The sequence below is a fragment of the Typopeltis vanoorti genome, chromosome 4 (assembly GCF_054136105.1).
Source record: "Typopeltis vanoorti isolate ZY-2024b chromosome 4, IOZ_Tvanoo_1.0, whole genome shotgun sequence".
Taxonomy (NCBI): domain Eukaryota; kingdom Metazoa; phylum Arthropoda; class Arachnida; order Uropygi; family Thelyphonidae; genus Typopeltis; species Typopeltis vanoorti.
Window position 1 is genome coordinate 33,621,776 of NC_143552.1, and position 17,508 is coordinate 33,639,283.

Here is a 17,508-nt window from a genome sequence, read left to right on the forward strand (position 1 = left end):
GTGCGAAAGGATGTGTGTTTTGCATTATGGGACACTACGGCTATTAATGTGAAGTCAACTTCTATATACAAGTAGGCCTAGTCATGAGATACTTCACGCGCAAACGTTGTTTGCATACACTTCGATAAAAGATAAACAAGAGTATAATTTTTTCTGTATATTTAATTTGTCAAAAGTATTTTGCTTGTTTTATTTTAACCACCATGCCCCCGGTTTGGGATTTTAGTTTAAGAATCAGACTCATGCTTTAAAGTAAGGTCTTTGATCATAGGATATCTCATTGATGTCTGTATTTTTAACAATCCAAATTATTTCATTTTACATAAAGAAAATAAGTTAAAAGGCTTCATCTTGCCATTAAAATTATTAACAGAAACGATAATAAATATCCATTATTGTTTTATACTAAGGATTCTTTTAAATTACATTATAAATTCTGAAAGTGGCTGATACTAGAAAGATAAACTTTCAGTATGAGTACAGTACAGCACTACTTTTATTACAACTTTTGATTACTTGCTTTATATTTTAATATGTTGGTTCTCATCACAGGCCATATAGAAATTCAGAAATTCCTAGTAGCTTAGGTGTGAAAGATATTTTTCATAAGTGAAAAAAAAGTTACTTTTTAACATTTTCACATTGTCTCAAAATGACTGGTACGCTACTTTATATATTTTTTTTTCCCCCACAAATCCAACTAAACAAAACGTGTTCATGTTCGTAAAGAACTTTAAAGAATAAATATTTTTATATACTTAAAAATAAAATAAATGAATATTCTAACTTTTGAAAATTTCTACGAGGTGGCGCTTCCGAACAAGGGAACAATACTACAAGCTGGCAGATGGCCAAAACACTTTAACTGCTGTTGTGTATGTCACACACACGCCCAAGTAATCTCACTGGAAAAGTAAGAAGCTCCCAGAGATAGAATGAGTTACCCACAATGGTGTCGCGCGTAGATTAGAAAGAAACATTTTTAGGTCATTAACATTTCCTTAACAATTAAATGAACAAACGATGGCTATTAGTTGATATTTCGTTTCCATTGGGCTACTTTTGGGCTGATATGCAGTTTAATTATGTTAAGAAATAAAAAAAAAAAACACAAAGTTGCATTAACACCCAGTTTGACAACCTACTCTTACAGCTTTGTTGGCGGTTCATTGGCTATTCGCGTACGGAGTAAAGCGTGGGGGAAAGTTGCCAGGTAGAGAACGTAGGCGCTCACTCAGCACGTGTCGACAGCTGGACATGGTAACTGAACAACGTGCGGAGGACGTCAACCGTGTAGATGTTAGTGAGGGCTGATTATTGTGTTCGGAAGAAGCAGTTTTTCAATGGAATTAAAATGAAAAACGGAATGACTGCATGATTGTACAGATCTAGGCTAGATAGACTGAAATCTGTCACTGGGTTGTCTCTCACCCACCAGTACAAAACAGCCGCTCACGAGGAGTCGCACAACATTATGAGAGTGTAGGTCGTGAATTTGCAGTCCACCAATCCTCGCGAAATCTGCTTCGCTAGTACGTCCACAAGCGTATACGCAGAACAGGTGAGTAAGACCTACTATACGAAAAAGGGGGGCATGTCACCTTTGGGCATGCGCAGTCGATGCTCATCTGTTAATGGTCAAGAAGGTAGTAGCCGCGGTGAAGCTCCGAAGCACGTGCTTGGTCCGTTGGCTAGGTTTATTAAAGGGGAGCCCCTGTGGGCTTCACCTTCACTGTACAGTCGGTTTCTCTTTTGGTAGAATAGAAACGAAAAGTGTTCGGGGGGGAAAGGTGAAAGTGCAACAGGACCGTCGAGCTAAATATAAGTCCGCACTTCACGGACGCAACGTCAGTTTACGTGCGGTCACGGCATCAACAGCTTGGCTGAGCTCCTTCCCTTGTAGCAGCCACCAAGGTAAGCTGTTGAAAAATTAGGTTACCGATTTCCTGAACTCGACAAGAACAAACCGAACGCAACAACCGAGAGGGGCCTCTTTCTTCGGGTTCTCGCTCTCTCAACGCTCAGGGAACTATGCAATCCTTGACTTTCGCTTTCTTGGTGGTGGTTTCCGTAGTTGTTTTTGTGCGCGAATTAGCTCGCGCTCAAGGACCCTCCTATCCGAATGGCTCTATACGCCTTGTTGGAGGCAGGACAGCTTCAGAAGGGAACGTAGAAGTAATGTACAATGGACGATGGGGATCTATATGTGATGATGAATGGGACATTAGAGAAGCTTTTATCACGTGCCGAATGCTGGGCTACAGGAGAGCCATGCAAGCCACATTCAACTCGCAGTTTGGCCGGGGAAGAGGTAAGTTTGTTTTTACGGATTTATATATTTTCCCCCAATATTGGTGGTGATAGGACTCCATACATTTAAAGTCCTATGACCACATAATTAAATCATGTGATATTTGTTTCATGCAAGCTTATTGCAGTTCCTGTTTAATTACACATTTTTATGCGAGTGTTCTAAAAGGTATTTCATGCATTTGCTTCACCATGGTCGCTTCTAGAAGAGTTCATTGCTGACTTGTACCAAAAGCTTACCAGCTTCGATACAGTTTAATTATTTTTTTTTTTTTTTTTTCCCTTAAGATGTGGACAACGCACTTTAATGCCTTCTTATTCTCTCTGATCCTTACACACCCAATTTAGATAGTGCACCCCACTTTCATCACAAGGCTGTCGCAAGATGAACTACTTCTGGAGCCAAAGGTTTCCATAGACTAGACACAAGCTGAGCATATATGGTATGATCCTTAATGTTTTGAAAGCACTTGCATATGCTTTACTTTTATTTATTTCAATTATGAAACGAGTGTGCCAATGAAATCGAAGTATATATCCTGATTACTTACGAAGAAACCACGCGTGCTCTTAACCAGAGACAAAAACAATATTTTTATTCATTTAAAATCGGTTACAGTTTCATCTGAGCTCTACAATTAAGATTCACTTATTGAAAGAAATTAAATGCTGCAGAAGAAAGAAAGAATTGGGGAATACTCGGTAATTTTTTTTCCCGATAAGAAATTGCCGTTTTTTTTTTTTTTCCCTCGAAGGCGAACGTCTTGATAACTCAACCCCCCCCCCTCTCTTTTTTTTTTTTTTTTGAGAGAGAAAGATTTACTACTGGATCTTATCTTCTTAGTAAGTCATGGGTAAACTTATTTATGATTATTATTATTATTTTTTTGACTTCGTAGAGATTTTTTGTGGGAGGGGGGGGTCGTACAACCATTTCTTTTAACGGTCCTAAATTTTAGCTTTCGTTTTTCAAATCATTATGCCCTAAATCGGAACAACGGACTGTGTCATAACCCCTATAAAAAAAGGGGGGGGGGGGGAAGAAAGACGAGTGGCTCTGTTTTCTTACACTTGACCTCGTCAGCACTGCCTGTTAAGTGCCACGAAGGGTAGTGGTGATGCCCTTCCTTAAAATATAGGTCTGGTTTTTACTACCTACACGCGGAAGAATCTGCTTTCCCTCCTTATGTCGCCAACTCACCTGAGAGCTTCCTTGCATGCTGCTCTATAATTACAGGCTTACAGAGAATCCACCGAAGGTATCGTCCAGAAGACTATTTCCGTCGGACCGATGGTGCTGCCTCCTAACTGAACTTTTTTTTTAGCCTGAAACTTATTAAAATTAGGCGGCTTCTAACAGACTACATACAACTCTTAAAGTTTGCGACCTCTACAAGCATGTATTCAGATTAAATAAAATATTAAATAGAAATTATTTTAGTTATATTCTTACCCACACCCACGAAGGGGGAAATCTATCCCATATTAGTATTGTGGGTTGGCCATGCATTAGATGAAATGAGAAACATGTTTCAGAGAGCAGCTATTTTTATGCCACTTCAGTAACAGACTTAGTGGACTCTCACCAAGCGATGAAAATAGATGCCCTCGAATTCGCTAACAAATTAAAGGTACTTAACTCAGTAGTTTATTAATAAATACAAGCGCTTCTGAATCGATTCCTTTTTTCTCTTAAGTCGTTCACTAATTTGAATAAACCTGTCCAAGCCATCTGCATTCCTGAATTAAAAAAAATGACTCTCCCGTATTCTATATTGGGGGGGGGGGGGTAAGCAAAAAGTTTCTTGATTGGCTTAATGTTTTTTTTTCTCTCTCTCTCTCTCCCATATGGAATTGTGTGCGGAGGAAATCATTTTGTTAAAAGTCCTTGATACTTCACTCTGCCTATGGCAGCCTTGTGTTTTTTAACCACTTCCATGGTCACCCACTTGTACATCTTGCCAACTTCATGTGGAGGAAATTTTCCTCCCTATATCATCTGAAACCTTGAATAAAATAGTTGTAATATTGACAGCGATAATTTACAGTTCAAACTAAGTTAAGGAATAATAATACAGCAAATCCTGACATTCACGAAACAACTATTGGAACTCTTGTTTTTGAATCGCGAAATATCAATTAGATAATTCCCTGAATCGCAAATTGGCAGTTTTAACTATAAAATATTCGTACTCAGCAGTTCTTCAAACTCTGAAATTTATAATTAGTTTACATCCTATTGATTACTGATCAGACTGATACATTTAAGTAGATGCTCATCTTTATCAAAAAATAATAATAAATAAATAAAAAATAGGGGAAAAGAAACACTGGAAACAAAAGGTGCAAGAAAATCTGATTAAAACTATTAAAATCTTAATCATAACTTAACAACTTACTCCTAAAGCGAATATTTAAATAGCTTGTTTGCTGAATTAATATACTGAAATTACAGCTGCAAGCAGCTGGCAGTTTCTTTTGTCAAATTTCGGTTTTGCAGGGATTTTCTATATGAATCATAAATCGAATAGTTTGCGCGAATTTGTGTGTATTGTATCCTTCCACCTAATTAACCTATTCCATTTAGTAGAAACCTAATAATATAACCGAAAGTAATATATAATTACCTAGAAATTAATGTGCAGTTACTCGTTTCATTATGATATTTTATTTTTTAACTTTGATATCAGCAGGAACTGCTATCTTTATCATATTGCGTTTGGGAATGTTCAACATATCAGTGTTTACGTACAAGTCTGAAAAAATTCGTACGTGTATCAAATAGTCATAGAAACCAAAGGTTACGCAGAAAGATAAATAGTTGACGAGAGAATATACACAAGCCGGCGTGTACGTTAGTGGTAAAATTCGTTGTACCCGTGTACATACGGTTCACCTGCTGTTCGGTTTTTTTTTTTTTTTTTTTTTTTTTTTTTTTTTTTTTTTTTTTTTTTGTAATTGCTCATTCGGTCTCATGGTGGAGTTGTTTTCCTCCCAGGTACTCCAGTTTTCCGCTTGCAAACATTAAACCTCATCTAAAACACAAATCGGCAATATTTACTTGATCATAAATACGTGAACTTGGGTGTTTGTATTTCGTGGATCTTCTAATTCGTGGCATTAAGATGGATGTGGTCCTGGTGGAAGGCTGCTACTATTCACATTAAGTTGAAATCGACTAGAATCTTTTTGCGAAGAAAAATATTAGGTATCTTTAAACTCACTCGATGTCGCACCTAACCGGAAGCGGTCAACGGTGATTGGACTTAAGTAAGCTTAACATAGTCGAATGAATACAGATGACAGGAATAATAGCGAGCTGAACTAAGTGAGGGATTCTTTACACTAGCTTTTCGTAACCGAAGGTAGAATCATATATTCATACACTATAAGTAATATGTAAATCATACTCATTACTTTCCGTTGCTCAAGGATTCCTCCTTGAACCGTGAGTAGGTTTTTATTACAACTTTCCGATATTAATCCTTACTGCGACGGATTCGAAATATTAAGACGAGTGGATGCCCCAGTAACAAGATAGTTTTTAATTGTGATCTGACTGACAGCGTATACAGTTTTTCTTTTAATTACTTTATTTTATTTTGAAAATAAAAGCGGTCAATTAAGAACACTTCGTGTTTTACTTTTTTTATTTTTTGCTTTCTTGATCCCAGTTTTCTCATTATTTACATAATATGAACTATGCTCTGATAAACGAGCAAAATTTTAATACACTGCAAAAAGTTGACTACATCTATTCATTGCGAAGTGAGTGAATAGATGTAGCAAAATGTACGGGCGCTTAGAATTTCGTTTTTGTTTTTCTAAATTAACAACTTCCAGAATTAAACGCTAACTTTAATTATGCCTTTATAAAAGAAAATCCTGGAATGCGTTAAGAACAAACTTAAGAAAAATTCAGTTCTGCTACCCACTTTCCCAAAATGATAATTTAATGGCGAATTTTAGAAATGACTAAAGCGAAAATTACTCAATAGCCTTAAAAGGGGAAATTTGTTAAACAAATAAAAAAAACCGTAAATGCTATCCACAGCAACGTTGGCTATTGGTAATTCAGCACGACTGTTTTCCTCCCCCTCTTTTATGAATGACAGTAATGTTTTCTTCATACAGAAAAATAAAAACGCTGCTCCACTTACCCCATTGCCTATAGATAAGCCATGTCCGAGAACCTGTTTGCTGTGCTGGCCTGTCGCTTAGCCGTATTACGTGCTGTGTTGCTCCTTGTGTTGCGCACTAGCTCCTTCCCATGTCACCCCCCTCCTTCCTTTCAATGTGCGTACGCACTCATAACGAGTAGCCTGCTAGCCGATGTGAGAGTAATGATATCACCTGTAGGCCGATCCCGCTTCAAGATGCATTCTTCCCGACAAAAAGAATGATAAACACGAACTTTGCCTTTCCGTTAGCCCAGAGGGTAACTTGCCTGCAGCAAGGTAACTGACTTGTCTGTTGGTGACCTCACTTTGTCGAAATAGTTTCGGCGTCGGCACTTCAGTTATGCAACAGCCCTTGCCTTCGTTTAATGTCGTGTTTTAAGCAGCTGGTTCCAATCCTTGGTTTTTATGGGGAACGTCATACTCTTAGCTGAAATAAGAAGCAGCTGGTGATTGTTTCTAACGAGTCAAATTCGTCGAGGCATTGTTCAGGCGACTTTTCATTTCAGTAGAATGAATCGCTGAATAAAAAAAGAAAAGGAACTTGAGTGCGCGTCAGCTCTTATTTCAAAATCTTAAGTTAGAATTCTACCCAAAAGATTTCCTTTCTGTACTTGTTCCGTTTGGTAGTGATATTCACACGCTTGATGCTTTGCTGGATTAAATGTAGTTTTACTTTTTTTGCGTTGCTGGCAAATTTGATAAGCTCAGTCTCCAACCAAAACCGTTGACATGTACATTAATAATTTGTCTTTAGATGCGAGACGAATTTTCATGGCTCATTGTACTCCCTGGAGGCTTGAAAAAAAAAATCCATTATTTGATGCATAGAACAGGATTTTCAGATAGGATAGTGCTAATGAGCCTTTCGTATGTGGGAGTCGCATTATTTTTATTAAAACTTACAGCAGTCCTTCAGCGTGCGAAAATGCCGTTTCATTTTCTTTCCTTCTTATCAGTTCTCATAAGAAGAAAGAATGCTGGAATGCAGACATGTGAAAGTAATAACATTGTCTGTCTTAACGCTGAACCACGAGACCTCGCTTTTCTTGTTCTTGACAACGAAATATGCTGTCTACTTTGCCACTTATGGATCATATTTAAAATGTTTCCATCGCAACGGTTTACATTATATGAAACTAGTTTTATTGTATAAATAATTGTGAGAAAACTCTTGCTTTCTGTCAAGTAAACACGTTCGCTGCATGCACTTCTTGGCGAAAAGAAAAAAAAAATTAAACCTGGTCTGATTTACGAAGTACTGTTTCCAGAATGCATCGTTGAAGACATTGTGTGGCCATTTACTGAACTCTGTTTGATGTTTTAGGAAGCTTCGGAAAACAAACGGAAGACGCTTAACTTGTCCAGAACGATTGGTTTTCAAGAAGCATACTAGGAACATGCGTCGTCCGTACAAATGCCAAATTCTGAACGCTGGAATTACCTCAAGGCAGGAGTCTCTAAATGCTGCCTCGTATCTGGATTGCCATTGAGCTTTTAACGTATCGTGGCCGATTTTTAATATTAATTCAGTTTCTACATGAAGTTAATCGATGATTGATGTAGTTTTCCTACATACAGTTCCTGCGAATGTAATAATTCCTGGAACAATCGAATATCTAGTACTAACTTCATTTCGGATATTTTAGTGAAATTAGTTGCCTCAGTACTTTTTTTTTCTTCTATTAATATCTTAATTTAAAATTTTTATGTAGGAAAAGGAAATAAATGGGATTTGAACTATTGGTGACAGTTTAATATCTGCTACTGAAATTTTCGAACCTACACGTTTGTGTTTTGCATGTCCCAATGCGAACTGCAGAGAACGCTAATTGTGACAAGTCGTTTTGCTCCTTCGGTTGATGTGGCACTTCCAAAGAGTGATCGCAGATACGAGTCACACAAATTTAATTATTAGAATTATCAACCACTGGAAGCAACTTGATTCTCACAAATGCAATGCCACTTGAATATTATTAAGAGAGACCTTCAGGGACTCGTCGAGGGAGGCCACATACCGCACGCATCAGCTATCATACTCATTCTTGAATTTATTCACACTGTTTGCACTCACAACATCCATTCCAATCGCGCACCACCCTATGAGAGAGAAATTTAGCCCTCACCCCTTCTTAGCGGCATTCATATACAGGGGAAGAAATGAACGCCGTGTAATTGACGGTGTTCATTTTTTCCATCAGTGAAAGCCCCACTTTTTTGTAATTAAACTTTATTTTTATATTATCGACATAAAGCGAGCTTTAGTACCTGAAAATATCGGGCATAAATTAAGACTAGTGCTGTTGCCATCTTGGCTCCAGGCTACTATCCGTAGTGTCTCTAAATTAGATCTTAGTAGCTGCGAGTTACTGCAAAATACTAATCCTACTGGACAATAGAATTCTGAACCTATAAATGCACGCCAGCAGGTGGGCCACTGTCAGTTTAAGTCAAAGTGCAGTATTGAGATGGCTGGAGTCAGGAAAGAAGTATTACCTAGTGCTTGGAGATAAGTATCTGAAGCTGAGGTAAAATTAGTACAGCTGTGCTGTGAACAGAAGGGAATTGAAATGTCAGTTCTTATGGACTAGCTGTTAATCTTTAGAGAAAATAGGCTAATGCCGAACCCTTCTTTCGCAAGTCATATTTAACCAGGAACTAGTCAAATGCTATACCCAACCTCTTCTGAACTTTAGTGACGTGTGTGTGTATATATATATGTATCAAATACGTATACCCCCTCCCCCTATTTTTCTCTTATGTTCAAAGAAAATCAGCATTGTCAATTTTTAACATAACTATAAACTAATTATGCTTATATTGAAAACCAAATATTTTAATAACGATTTTAATCATATGGCATAATAAAGCTATTAATTCGTGGCTTATAGCTAAACATACACTACGATAACTCGCAACTTGCAGCAATATTATCATAACAGACTACTGCGAAATTGTTTTGGCAACACACACACCCCAAAGATTAGTGATAAATGTTTTGTATTATAAACTTCATTCATTTATTGAATCAATAGCCTTCATGATGCAGATTGACATTATCTTTACGAATCAATATCATTTTACAAAATGCTCAGATACATAGAACAAAGTCTCATGGCATCCTGATTGCGAATCACTGTTAGGTAATAGAGCCTTTACCAAATTGTGAGACTATAAATACAAATAGCATGTAATTGTCGGCCATTTTGTGTGTGAATACTACTAAAGCTCTCCATAGTATGTATACATCCAGTATTTTGTCTTATGTCTCTTTCATATGTTAATTTTTTTCCTTATTTGTACGTCATTGGCATCCTTCTGAGTGCCACGTGTTCTCGTAGTTGAAATAATAAAAGAATAAGCCTGTGAAAACAATCTAAGATAGCCATCTGATGCATACCACACATTCGGTTGCACATAGTTGAAATTAATCCAAATGCAACTTTCTTCTTTTGCTTCAGACAGCACACTCTGGCCACATGAACATCATATGATACGTACATATACTGTAATCAACGATTAGGTTGGTTTGCTTTGAATTGCAGCCATAGTAACTAAAGTGGCGAGGCCAGTGTATTATGTCTATTAATAGCATGTGTCCTTCTGGCCAGTCTGTCTGTTTTGTAGGGAGAACCCTTCCCCTCCTTATTAGTTAATTCTCTTCAGGCGAAAAAGTTCTTTCAAGGGTCGTCGTATCCACGACGTAGCTCTTTCGCTATGGACATATTCGAAAAGTATATTCGAATCCCATCTAGGACTCGAAGAGCACCATTTTTATAATGGCATTTCAATTGACAGTGAGTGAGCTGTTCGATTCATACGAGGTGAAAAGTTTCCTCCTGAAACTCGGGTTTTTCATCGCACAAGGCAGGAAAATGACCGGAAGAACACACAGTTTAGACATACTGGCTTCATAGCCTTAGTTGCTCTCGCATAAATCCAAGATACCAAACCAGCATCAAAGACTAGATTCAAACCAATATCATTTTGTCTTGACCAATTATCAGGTTCGTAATAATCTGCTAGTACCCTTGTAGCAGCTGCTGGCAACGATGCCGTTTGGTTACAAAGGCCTCTTCGCCTTTGTAACCAAAAATCGATTAACTGCTCTCATATAGAATTCCCCTCCTCCTTCGAAAAACAATAAACCCAGGCAGAGAATACACGCAGTTTACTGACATATCTCGCCTCACAAATTTTGTCTAAACAACAGCTGAACCTGGATTCGTTCTGAATCCAGTCTTACCCACAGTTTTCTTTATATGGAAGAAAAAGAAAATTTTTAGATTCTATAAAAAAATTATTACTTAATAAAAATAATCCTAGTTAAGCCTTAATGCATTTGATTAGCAAAAGAGAACTCCAACTAGTAGTGCTGGATCTGTTCAAATTCGGCTCTCCTCAATCCAACAATAGTTTTAACTCGCAACTGTGTCAACTACCTGTTTGCGTGACAACAATGAAATGCGAATTTGTCGGTTTTTTTTTTGTTTTTTTTTTCTTTTCATTGTCCGATTATTTTGATAGTGGGGAGAAAAGGCAAACTATTGTTATTCATCTGAATAACAGTATTGTGTTTCTCATCTTCCATTCATTTGTCACGCTGTAAATACTTCTAAATTTATTAGTAAATCCTCCTTCCCTTCGTCAAAACGTTCTAATTATAGTGATGTAATAGGGAAAATTTTTAGTTCTATCTTTAACGGCATTACCTGTTTTTAAGTATGTGATGAAATTCCACTGTACGCAGTAGATAATCTTCCTCAATTTATCGTCAATTATTTACCTATTTCGACTTGAGTTTTAACCTGCGTCTTGTGACGTAGAGCTGACGTTTCTACAGCAACGTGACGTAATCTTTACGTGACTGTTTTATACAATGTAAAACGAGCCATGTTTAACTCTCGCGTGTCACAGAAGTTGGTGTTTGCGTTAAGGTTCAGTGGTTAAGCTTTAAGACAATAGAGAGTATTAATTTTCTTCAGTGACTAGTCCACTGACTTAGTCATTATTTAAAAGTAATAGTAGAGTTAAAGATATAATGATGCCTAAAAGAAAGTTATTTAACCTTCGCGTAAAGCATACTAAAATTGGAAATTTACGTAACGTTAGCTTTAATTCGCTTTTGTTTTTTGAATGGTGAAGTAATTGTTCAGAATTTTAAGCGTGATGTGGTCATTACTGTCTCATCTTAAGCACGTCAGACTTCTACTAGGCACAATTGTTTCAAACCGTCCTCAGGTCAGTTTCCCAATGGGACATAAAATTCCATAAACTAGACAACACAGACATGCAGTCGAAAACGTGCCATCAAGACCAGATTACACAAACGCAAACTCGCCTAGTCATAGCCTTCCCGGCAACATTCAAGTAAATGTCAAATCAACGTAAATGAATCTCTGATGGCGTTACTAATTAACGTCCTCAGGTCAGTTGCTTAATACTGGGCTAATTGTTAATTTCACCTGCGCCCATGATGTATGGTGTTTACATGCAGCCCATTTGTCCGCTTTTACGCCATGCGATTCGGGTTCTTCCACTTGGCCTACTCGTCGCAAAGTTTAAATGCGTTAATATTTGAGTTCCGAAATTTGGGAAACTCGTTACTTTACCTTCCCTTTGTGTCCAAACAGATGCGTTTAAAAATGTCCTTGACCTGCTCTTTTTTTTTTTTTTTTTTTTCTTCCCCTTCCTTGACCTCTTTTGGTACGATGCACGAGAAAACAAGCTTCTGATAAGGAGGGGAAGCGGTTACGATTTATGTTGTATTGTGTAAACTGCGATGATTTCTGCTTGCTTAACGGAGGTACCTCAGTCCAATTTATAGAGATCAAGTGGACAAAGGTTTTGCTAACATGAGCACAAGCGTGCTAATCTCAATTCATCTATGCGTGGTGCAGGCACGTATTTGCTAGCACGTTCGCTGTCCAAACTGAAAAGTATTTTAATATTGCTCAGGACTATATTTGTGTTCTTGTTTGGCCGAGTGGAAGAGGGAAAATCACTGGCTGTGGATTCGAATCGTATTGTGGTATGAACTAATAATGACTTTCATGGCTAAGTTAGTGATAAAAATCACCGCCTCTACTTGTCGGAGATCGTAAGTGGCTTGAAAAAGTTTCAACAGCATGTTCTCAGTATTTAATCCTTGATCTAGACTATCCTAAAGGTTCTTAACCTTCCGTCTGTAGGACTGACACTTGTTTTTATCTCAGAAAATCACTTCAGTATGAAATATTGATGAATCTTCCTCAAAATATCTTTGGAACATGCTTTAGGATTATATCGACAATATTAGAAATATGCTGTCATTCTAGTGTTAAACTGCTGTATGCATTAAGTGTCTCCTTATTGCGAATTTAACCTCTGCAGATTTAGACACGTCAAAACCAAGCATGTGTAGATAATCTTTATTGATCTAAATTAACTTGTCAGTAAACATACAAAACAAGCTGAATTTCCTTTTCATACGCCACAGAATATATCATAATTAGCCAATTTTCATCATCTAATATGATGTGCTTAAATGGAGACCTGATGGAGAAAGCTGCAATGAAAGATAAATTTTAAGACTAGCGACATGATTTCGCCTCAGTAATTGATATGATCTTCCCTTAAACAACCACGTAATTTTTTTATCACCCAAACATGCCGTGATAGGAATAAGAAGGAATCCTTTTGTCTGCTCTTTTTCAGTTTACAACTTCGATTTGTACAATGTACTGTATTAGCGACATTTTTAATGAAAGAAAATTTAGTTCAAAAAGAACTTTCTTCAGGAATGACGTTTGGATGAGTAATAAAATACATGGGTAATTTATAAATTTTATATTTATTACATAATATTTAGTAAATCCATAAAATTTTTGATTCTGAATGTTTTTTTATTTTTAATGTCGCTTTTTTTTTGTGTGATAAACAGTGCTGTCCTCTAAAATGCAGAGTGATGGGAAGTGTCCCCTCTTTCCCGAATCTAAGGGCTGGCACTGCTCTCTGGTCCTCCTCATGATTTAGTCGATAATGACGATTCAATTCGGTTGAAAAAGACCTGGATTCTAATCCCGTCTTGGAGGTGAAGAACTCATTTTTTGTAAGGACTTTTCAACATAAGGCTAGTTAGCTGGTCTCCTACGGAGATGGTAGGATTTTCATGCCACAGAACTGGCAGACGGGCACGTAATTAAATAATATACCGTTCTCATTGTTGTTTCATATTGGTAGAAATGACAATGATGATCTTTGATTATTATTTTTTTATGAATCCATACGCCAGTAACGCGCTCAGCTGAAGGCTAGATAATCAGGAAGGCAAGCCCTGTATTGAAACCAAACATGTAATTTCACAATTTATCTCAGGCTTCCAACATGCGAGATAAAGGTCTCATCCGGCAATGAAATTCATCTACAACTTACAACCCAGCATCTAGGTCTTGTTCGTTCGGGTTTCTCCCAGGACTGTTTAAAAAAAAAAAAAAAAAAAAAAAAAAAAATTCCTAGGACTCTTCACTAAAAGTCGACTGGTTTCCATGTAAGTGTTTAGCAATTTCTGTAACCTCTTTCTAGAATCTTAGTTACTTCACTCCGCAAAAGAAATCGACTGGAGAGCACGTGCAATTGAGACATAAGACATTCGTCTCGTAGTCTTGATAATTTAGATATTTCAACAAATTTACACTTGGATTTTCGTTTGGTTGAAGAATCAGTTATTAGAAGACATGGATTTCAGGCACCTTTCGGTCTCAAGGACGCTACTTTTATTGAATCACATCTAGAACTAAAAACGTTTTCATAACTTGTCAAATAAAACTGAGTTAACTGGTCTTTTATACGGAGGTGGAGTTTTTCATCCAGAAGAACGCACAATTTAAACCTAATATATACTGGTCGCGCAGTCTTAGCTGCTTCGGCCGTAATTCCTTGTAACCATAACCTGGCTTCAGTTTTGGGTTATAATTACAATGAAACCAAATCCAAAATTTCAATTTCTCCTGGACTCTTAATTAGCTGAATATTTTAAATATAGAAACAGAACATACAAAACTCCTTAAAGAAATTGAATGCGCCTTAAAAACTTTCGCACAAAAACAAACTCGAAATGTCTTGTGAAGAATGCATTCTCTTGCGATTTACTTTTGTTTTATAGATCGTTATAACTTAACTTCTCCAAATGCGCTGACACCATTTGTCCAGCGTCTTAATTATCTATTATTCAAAGCACCTCCTAAGCCTACCTTAAGGCGTAGGTTGTAGTTGTACTCAAATCGTCGGTATAGGTACGCGAAGTGCTACCCACCCTTCAATCTCGTATTCGCTGGACGCACGACAATTGTACCGTAACCTGTTTATTGAAGTATTAAAAAAAAAATGACACCAGGTTTCACTTACTGCTGATTTCTGGTCATTTCAACAGGAATGCCGACAAACAAGAATCAAAATGAAGGGAAAGCTCCGAGTAAAATGAGCGCGAAATGATTGTTTTGTCACTTATAGCAACTATTCGTTGTCTTGTCATAACGATTTATTTTAACAGCTTGGACAACAAACTGTATTTCATCGAAAACGTGCTTCATCTGCAACAGGAGTGTGGAATAACAGCATATGCAATGGATTTATTTGGCTGTCTGATATGACTAGAAGCCGAGCGATCCAAAATAGAAAACCATAATTTGAACGCACAACTAGTTTAGTCTTCATCGGTTTCATAACATGAAAAGAGAAATACAAAAGAACAACACCCATAAATTAACTTGCTGACGTTTGAAGGCATCCTGGATGCCATAGTATTATTGGGCAGGTTCACACGGGCATGATCTCGTGTACGCCAAAGTTGGATAGCTGAAGAGGGACAATCAGATAAGCATCTTATAGCTAAAGTTATTAAGATGGATCGGATTAAGGACAATTTCTTCTGACTCCACAATTCTTTTCTCTAGCTCATCGTGGCATGTTTTCTGGTTTGTTCCAGATCATTGGATGAGTGACAGAATCATTAGGGTGAGCAGAATTAAGAAAGTGATTACATATTGCACCAGTTCTATTTCTGCCATACGTGATCTCTCTCACATGTTCTTCCATACGCAACTCAATAGATTAATCGAATTATAAGTTAATTTATAACTGTTCTCTTGTTATGTCTATTTTTGTATTTCCCTTCTCATATTATGCACCCGATGAAGTCTTTTAAGAAGACGAAACTAGTCGTGCGTTCAAATGGTTTTTTTTCCCCCTTATTTTGGTATCTCTCGGTTTCTAATCGTTAAATTTCTTAATTCTATAAAATTCCTGTTTTGTTCGATATAGCTAATACTGTTTAAAGGTCTTAACTATTACTTAGCAGTCTAAAATTGTGCACGTAAAACAGCGAAAGTTGAATATATATTCTAACATGCATGCAAACAGTTCAACTGAATATTTCGATTTAAGGAAGGTAGTCAATTTAACTTGCTTACATATTTTTCTCGTTATATTACAGTACTTATTATAATTAGGTCAACACTCCCCGTAATGATAGCGAAATTAACCAACTCTTATGTACACAAACCTCTTTGGACAAATAAATAAAAAGCATAATTTGTCTCACCTCGACTGTCTCCTTGGTAGAAATCTTTCGTTTATCTCGTTTTAAATAAAGTTAAAACGGTCATTGACACCATGGACTGCAACACTCGCTCCGTTCACAATGCAGTAATTAAACTCAGCTGACCTCTTCCTAAGGCAGTAAACTACGTCCTTGGCTAACAAGACTGGCTAGGGCCAAAGAAAAGTGCCAAGGTCAAGGAAAATATTATCTTGACTTTCCATTTAAGTTATCTTAATTTTTGCACGCCTCTGTCTCTCTGCTAAGAAATTTTAAGGCCGAAAAGAATAATTGCAAATTTTTCCATGAGTAATAAGTGGGACAATCATCTTGCATAACGACTCCCTAGTATGGAATTTCCCCGCTTCATAAAATATGAATAGTGATTGGCAAACTGCTGTTTTTCTTGTATGAACAAAATCTGTATTCACATCTTGTTATGTTTCCTCTTCATGAAAGATTAGTTTTATTTAATCCTTTTTTTGTTTTGTTTTTAGTTTCATTGTTTAGGCTTTGAATTAAAGATGATATTGCAGGTAAAGGTGAACTTCCCCAGCATAAATATAGTAAAGTAAGTGTTGAGCTTAGGGGTTGACAAAGTTTTCGAGAAGCTTCATAAGCTCGTTCATGATCTCAACGAAATCTGCTTTTTTTTTGAAGAGAGGTTTGCAACCATACTAGTTTTTATGGTGGATAAATAGTAATTTTTAACTTTCAGTTAAACGTTTTTTTTTTTTTTTTTTTTTTTTTTCTCGCTGAACTGATTGTCTTGACTAGCCAGTTCGATTAGCCATGACAACTGATCTGGTTGGCTAAGTGGATAGCTCTTCCATACTCCATTTGTGTTTTGTTTCAAATGTCATTAGGAAGTATATGATTCTCATTCCCGGATGTGAAATCCTTACCTTATTTTCTGAGGGACTCAGGTGGCTTGAAGTATGTTTTTTAAAAGCACGATTTCCTGATTCCCATTTAAAGCCTTGTACCATTTTAACGGTACTAATGTACTATAGATTTAACAACTTTTCTTTTCGTAAGGATCTACTTTTAAAATCAATTTTTTATATTCGTGTTATATATAACATGAAACCGTGATAAACGAAAAATGACTGATGTGTATCTATCTCTTTGTAGAAAATTTTTTTATATAGCAGAAAGATTCTGTCTAGAATAGAAAGAACGCTTCCAATCAACGAGTAAAGAAAACTACGTTATATTCCTTTTTTGCCTCCTTTTGCAAGTCCATGGCACTATGTCTGAAACTTTACTTTGTATTGGAAGCGTTGGAATGAGCAAAAAAAAAAAAAAAGCTTGCTCATTCCATCCAAAATATGGAATAATCACCAGTTTGATTTTGATTAACAAGTTTGGCTGCTATGGCGGTTTGTAATCTCTTTTTAAAAGAAAACGTTGTCACAAATTTTATAGTAAGCTAAGACTTGA

General features: G+C 36.8%; 1 protein-coding gene across 2 annotated transcripts in view; it reads left to right on the forward strand.

The window, feature by feature from the left end:
• The window catches only part of LOC150107212 (lysyl oxidase homolog 2-like), a 101,915-nt gene that overhangs the window by 33,464 nt on the left and 50,943 nt on the right, over window positions 1–17,508 (forward strand). Inside the window, exon 1 of one of the 2 annotated variants that reach the window (XM_090391067.1) lies at window positions 1,661–2,311. The exons of the other annotated variant lie outside the window; for it this stretch is intronic. Coding sequence (XP_090247193.1) covers window positions 2,032–2,311 — 280 coding nt within the window. The 5' untranslated portion in view covers window positions 1,661–2,031. Of the gene's footprint in view, window positions 1–1,660; window positions 2,312–17,508 lie in introns of those variants that run through there. 2 annotated transcript variants of the gene reach the window in all.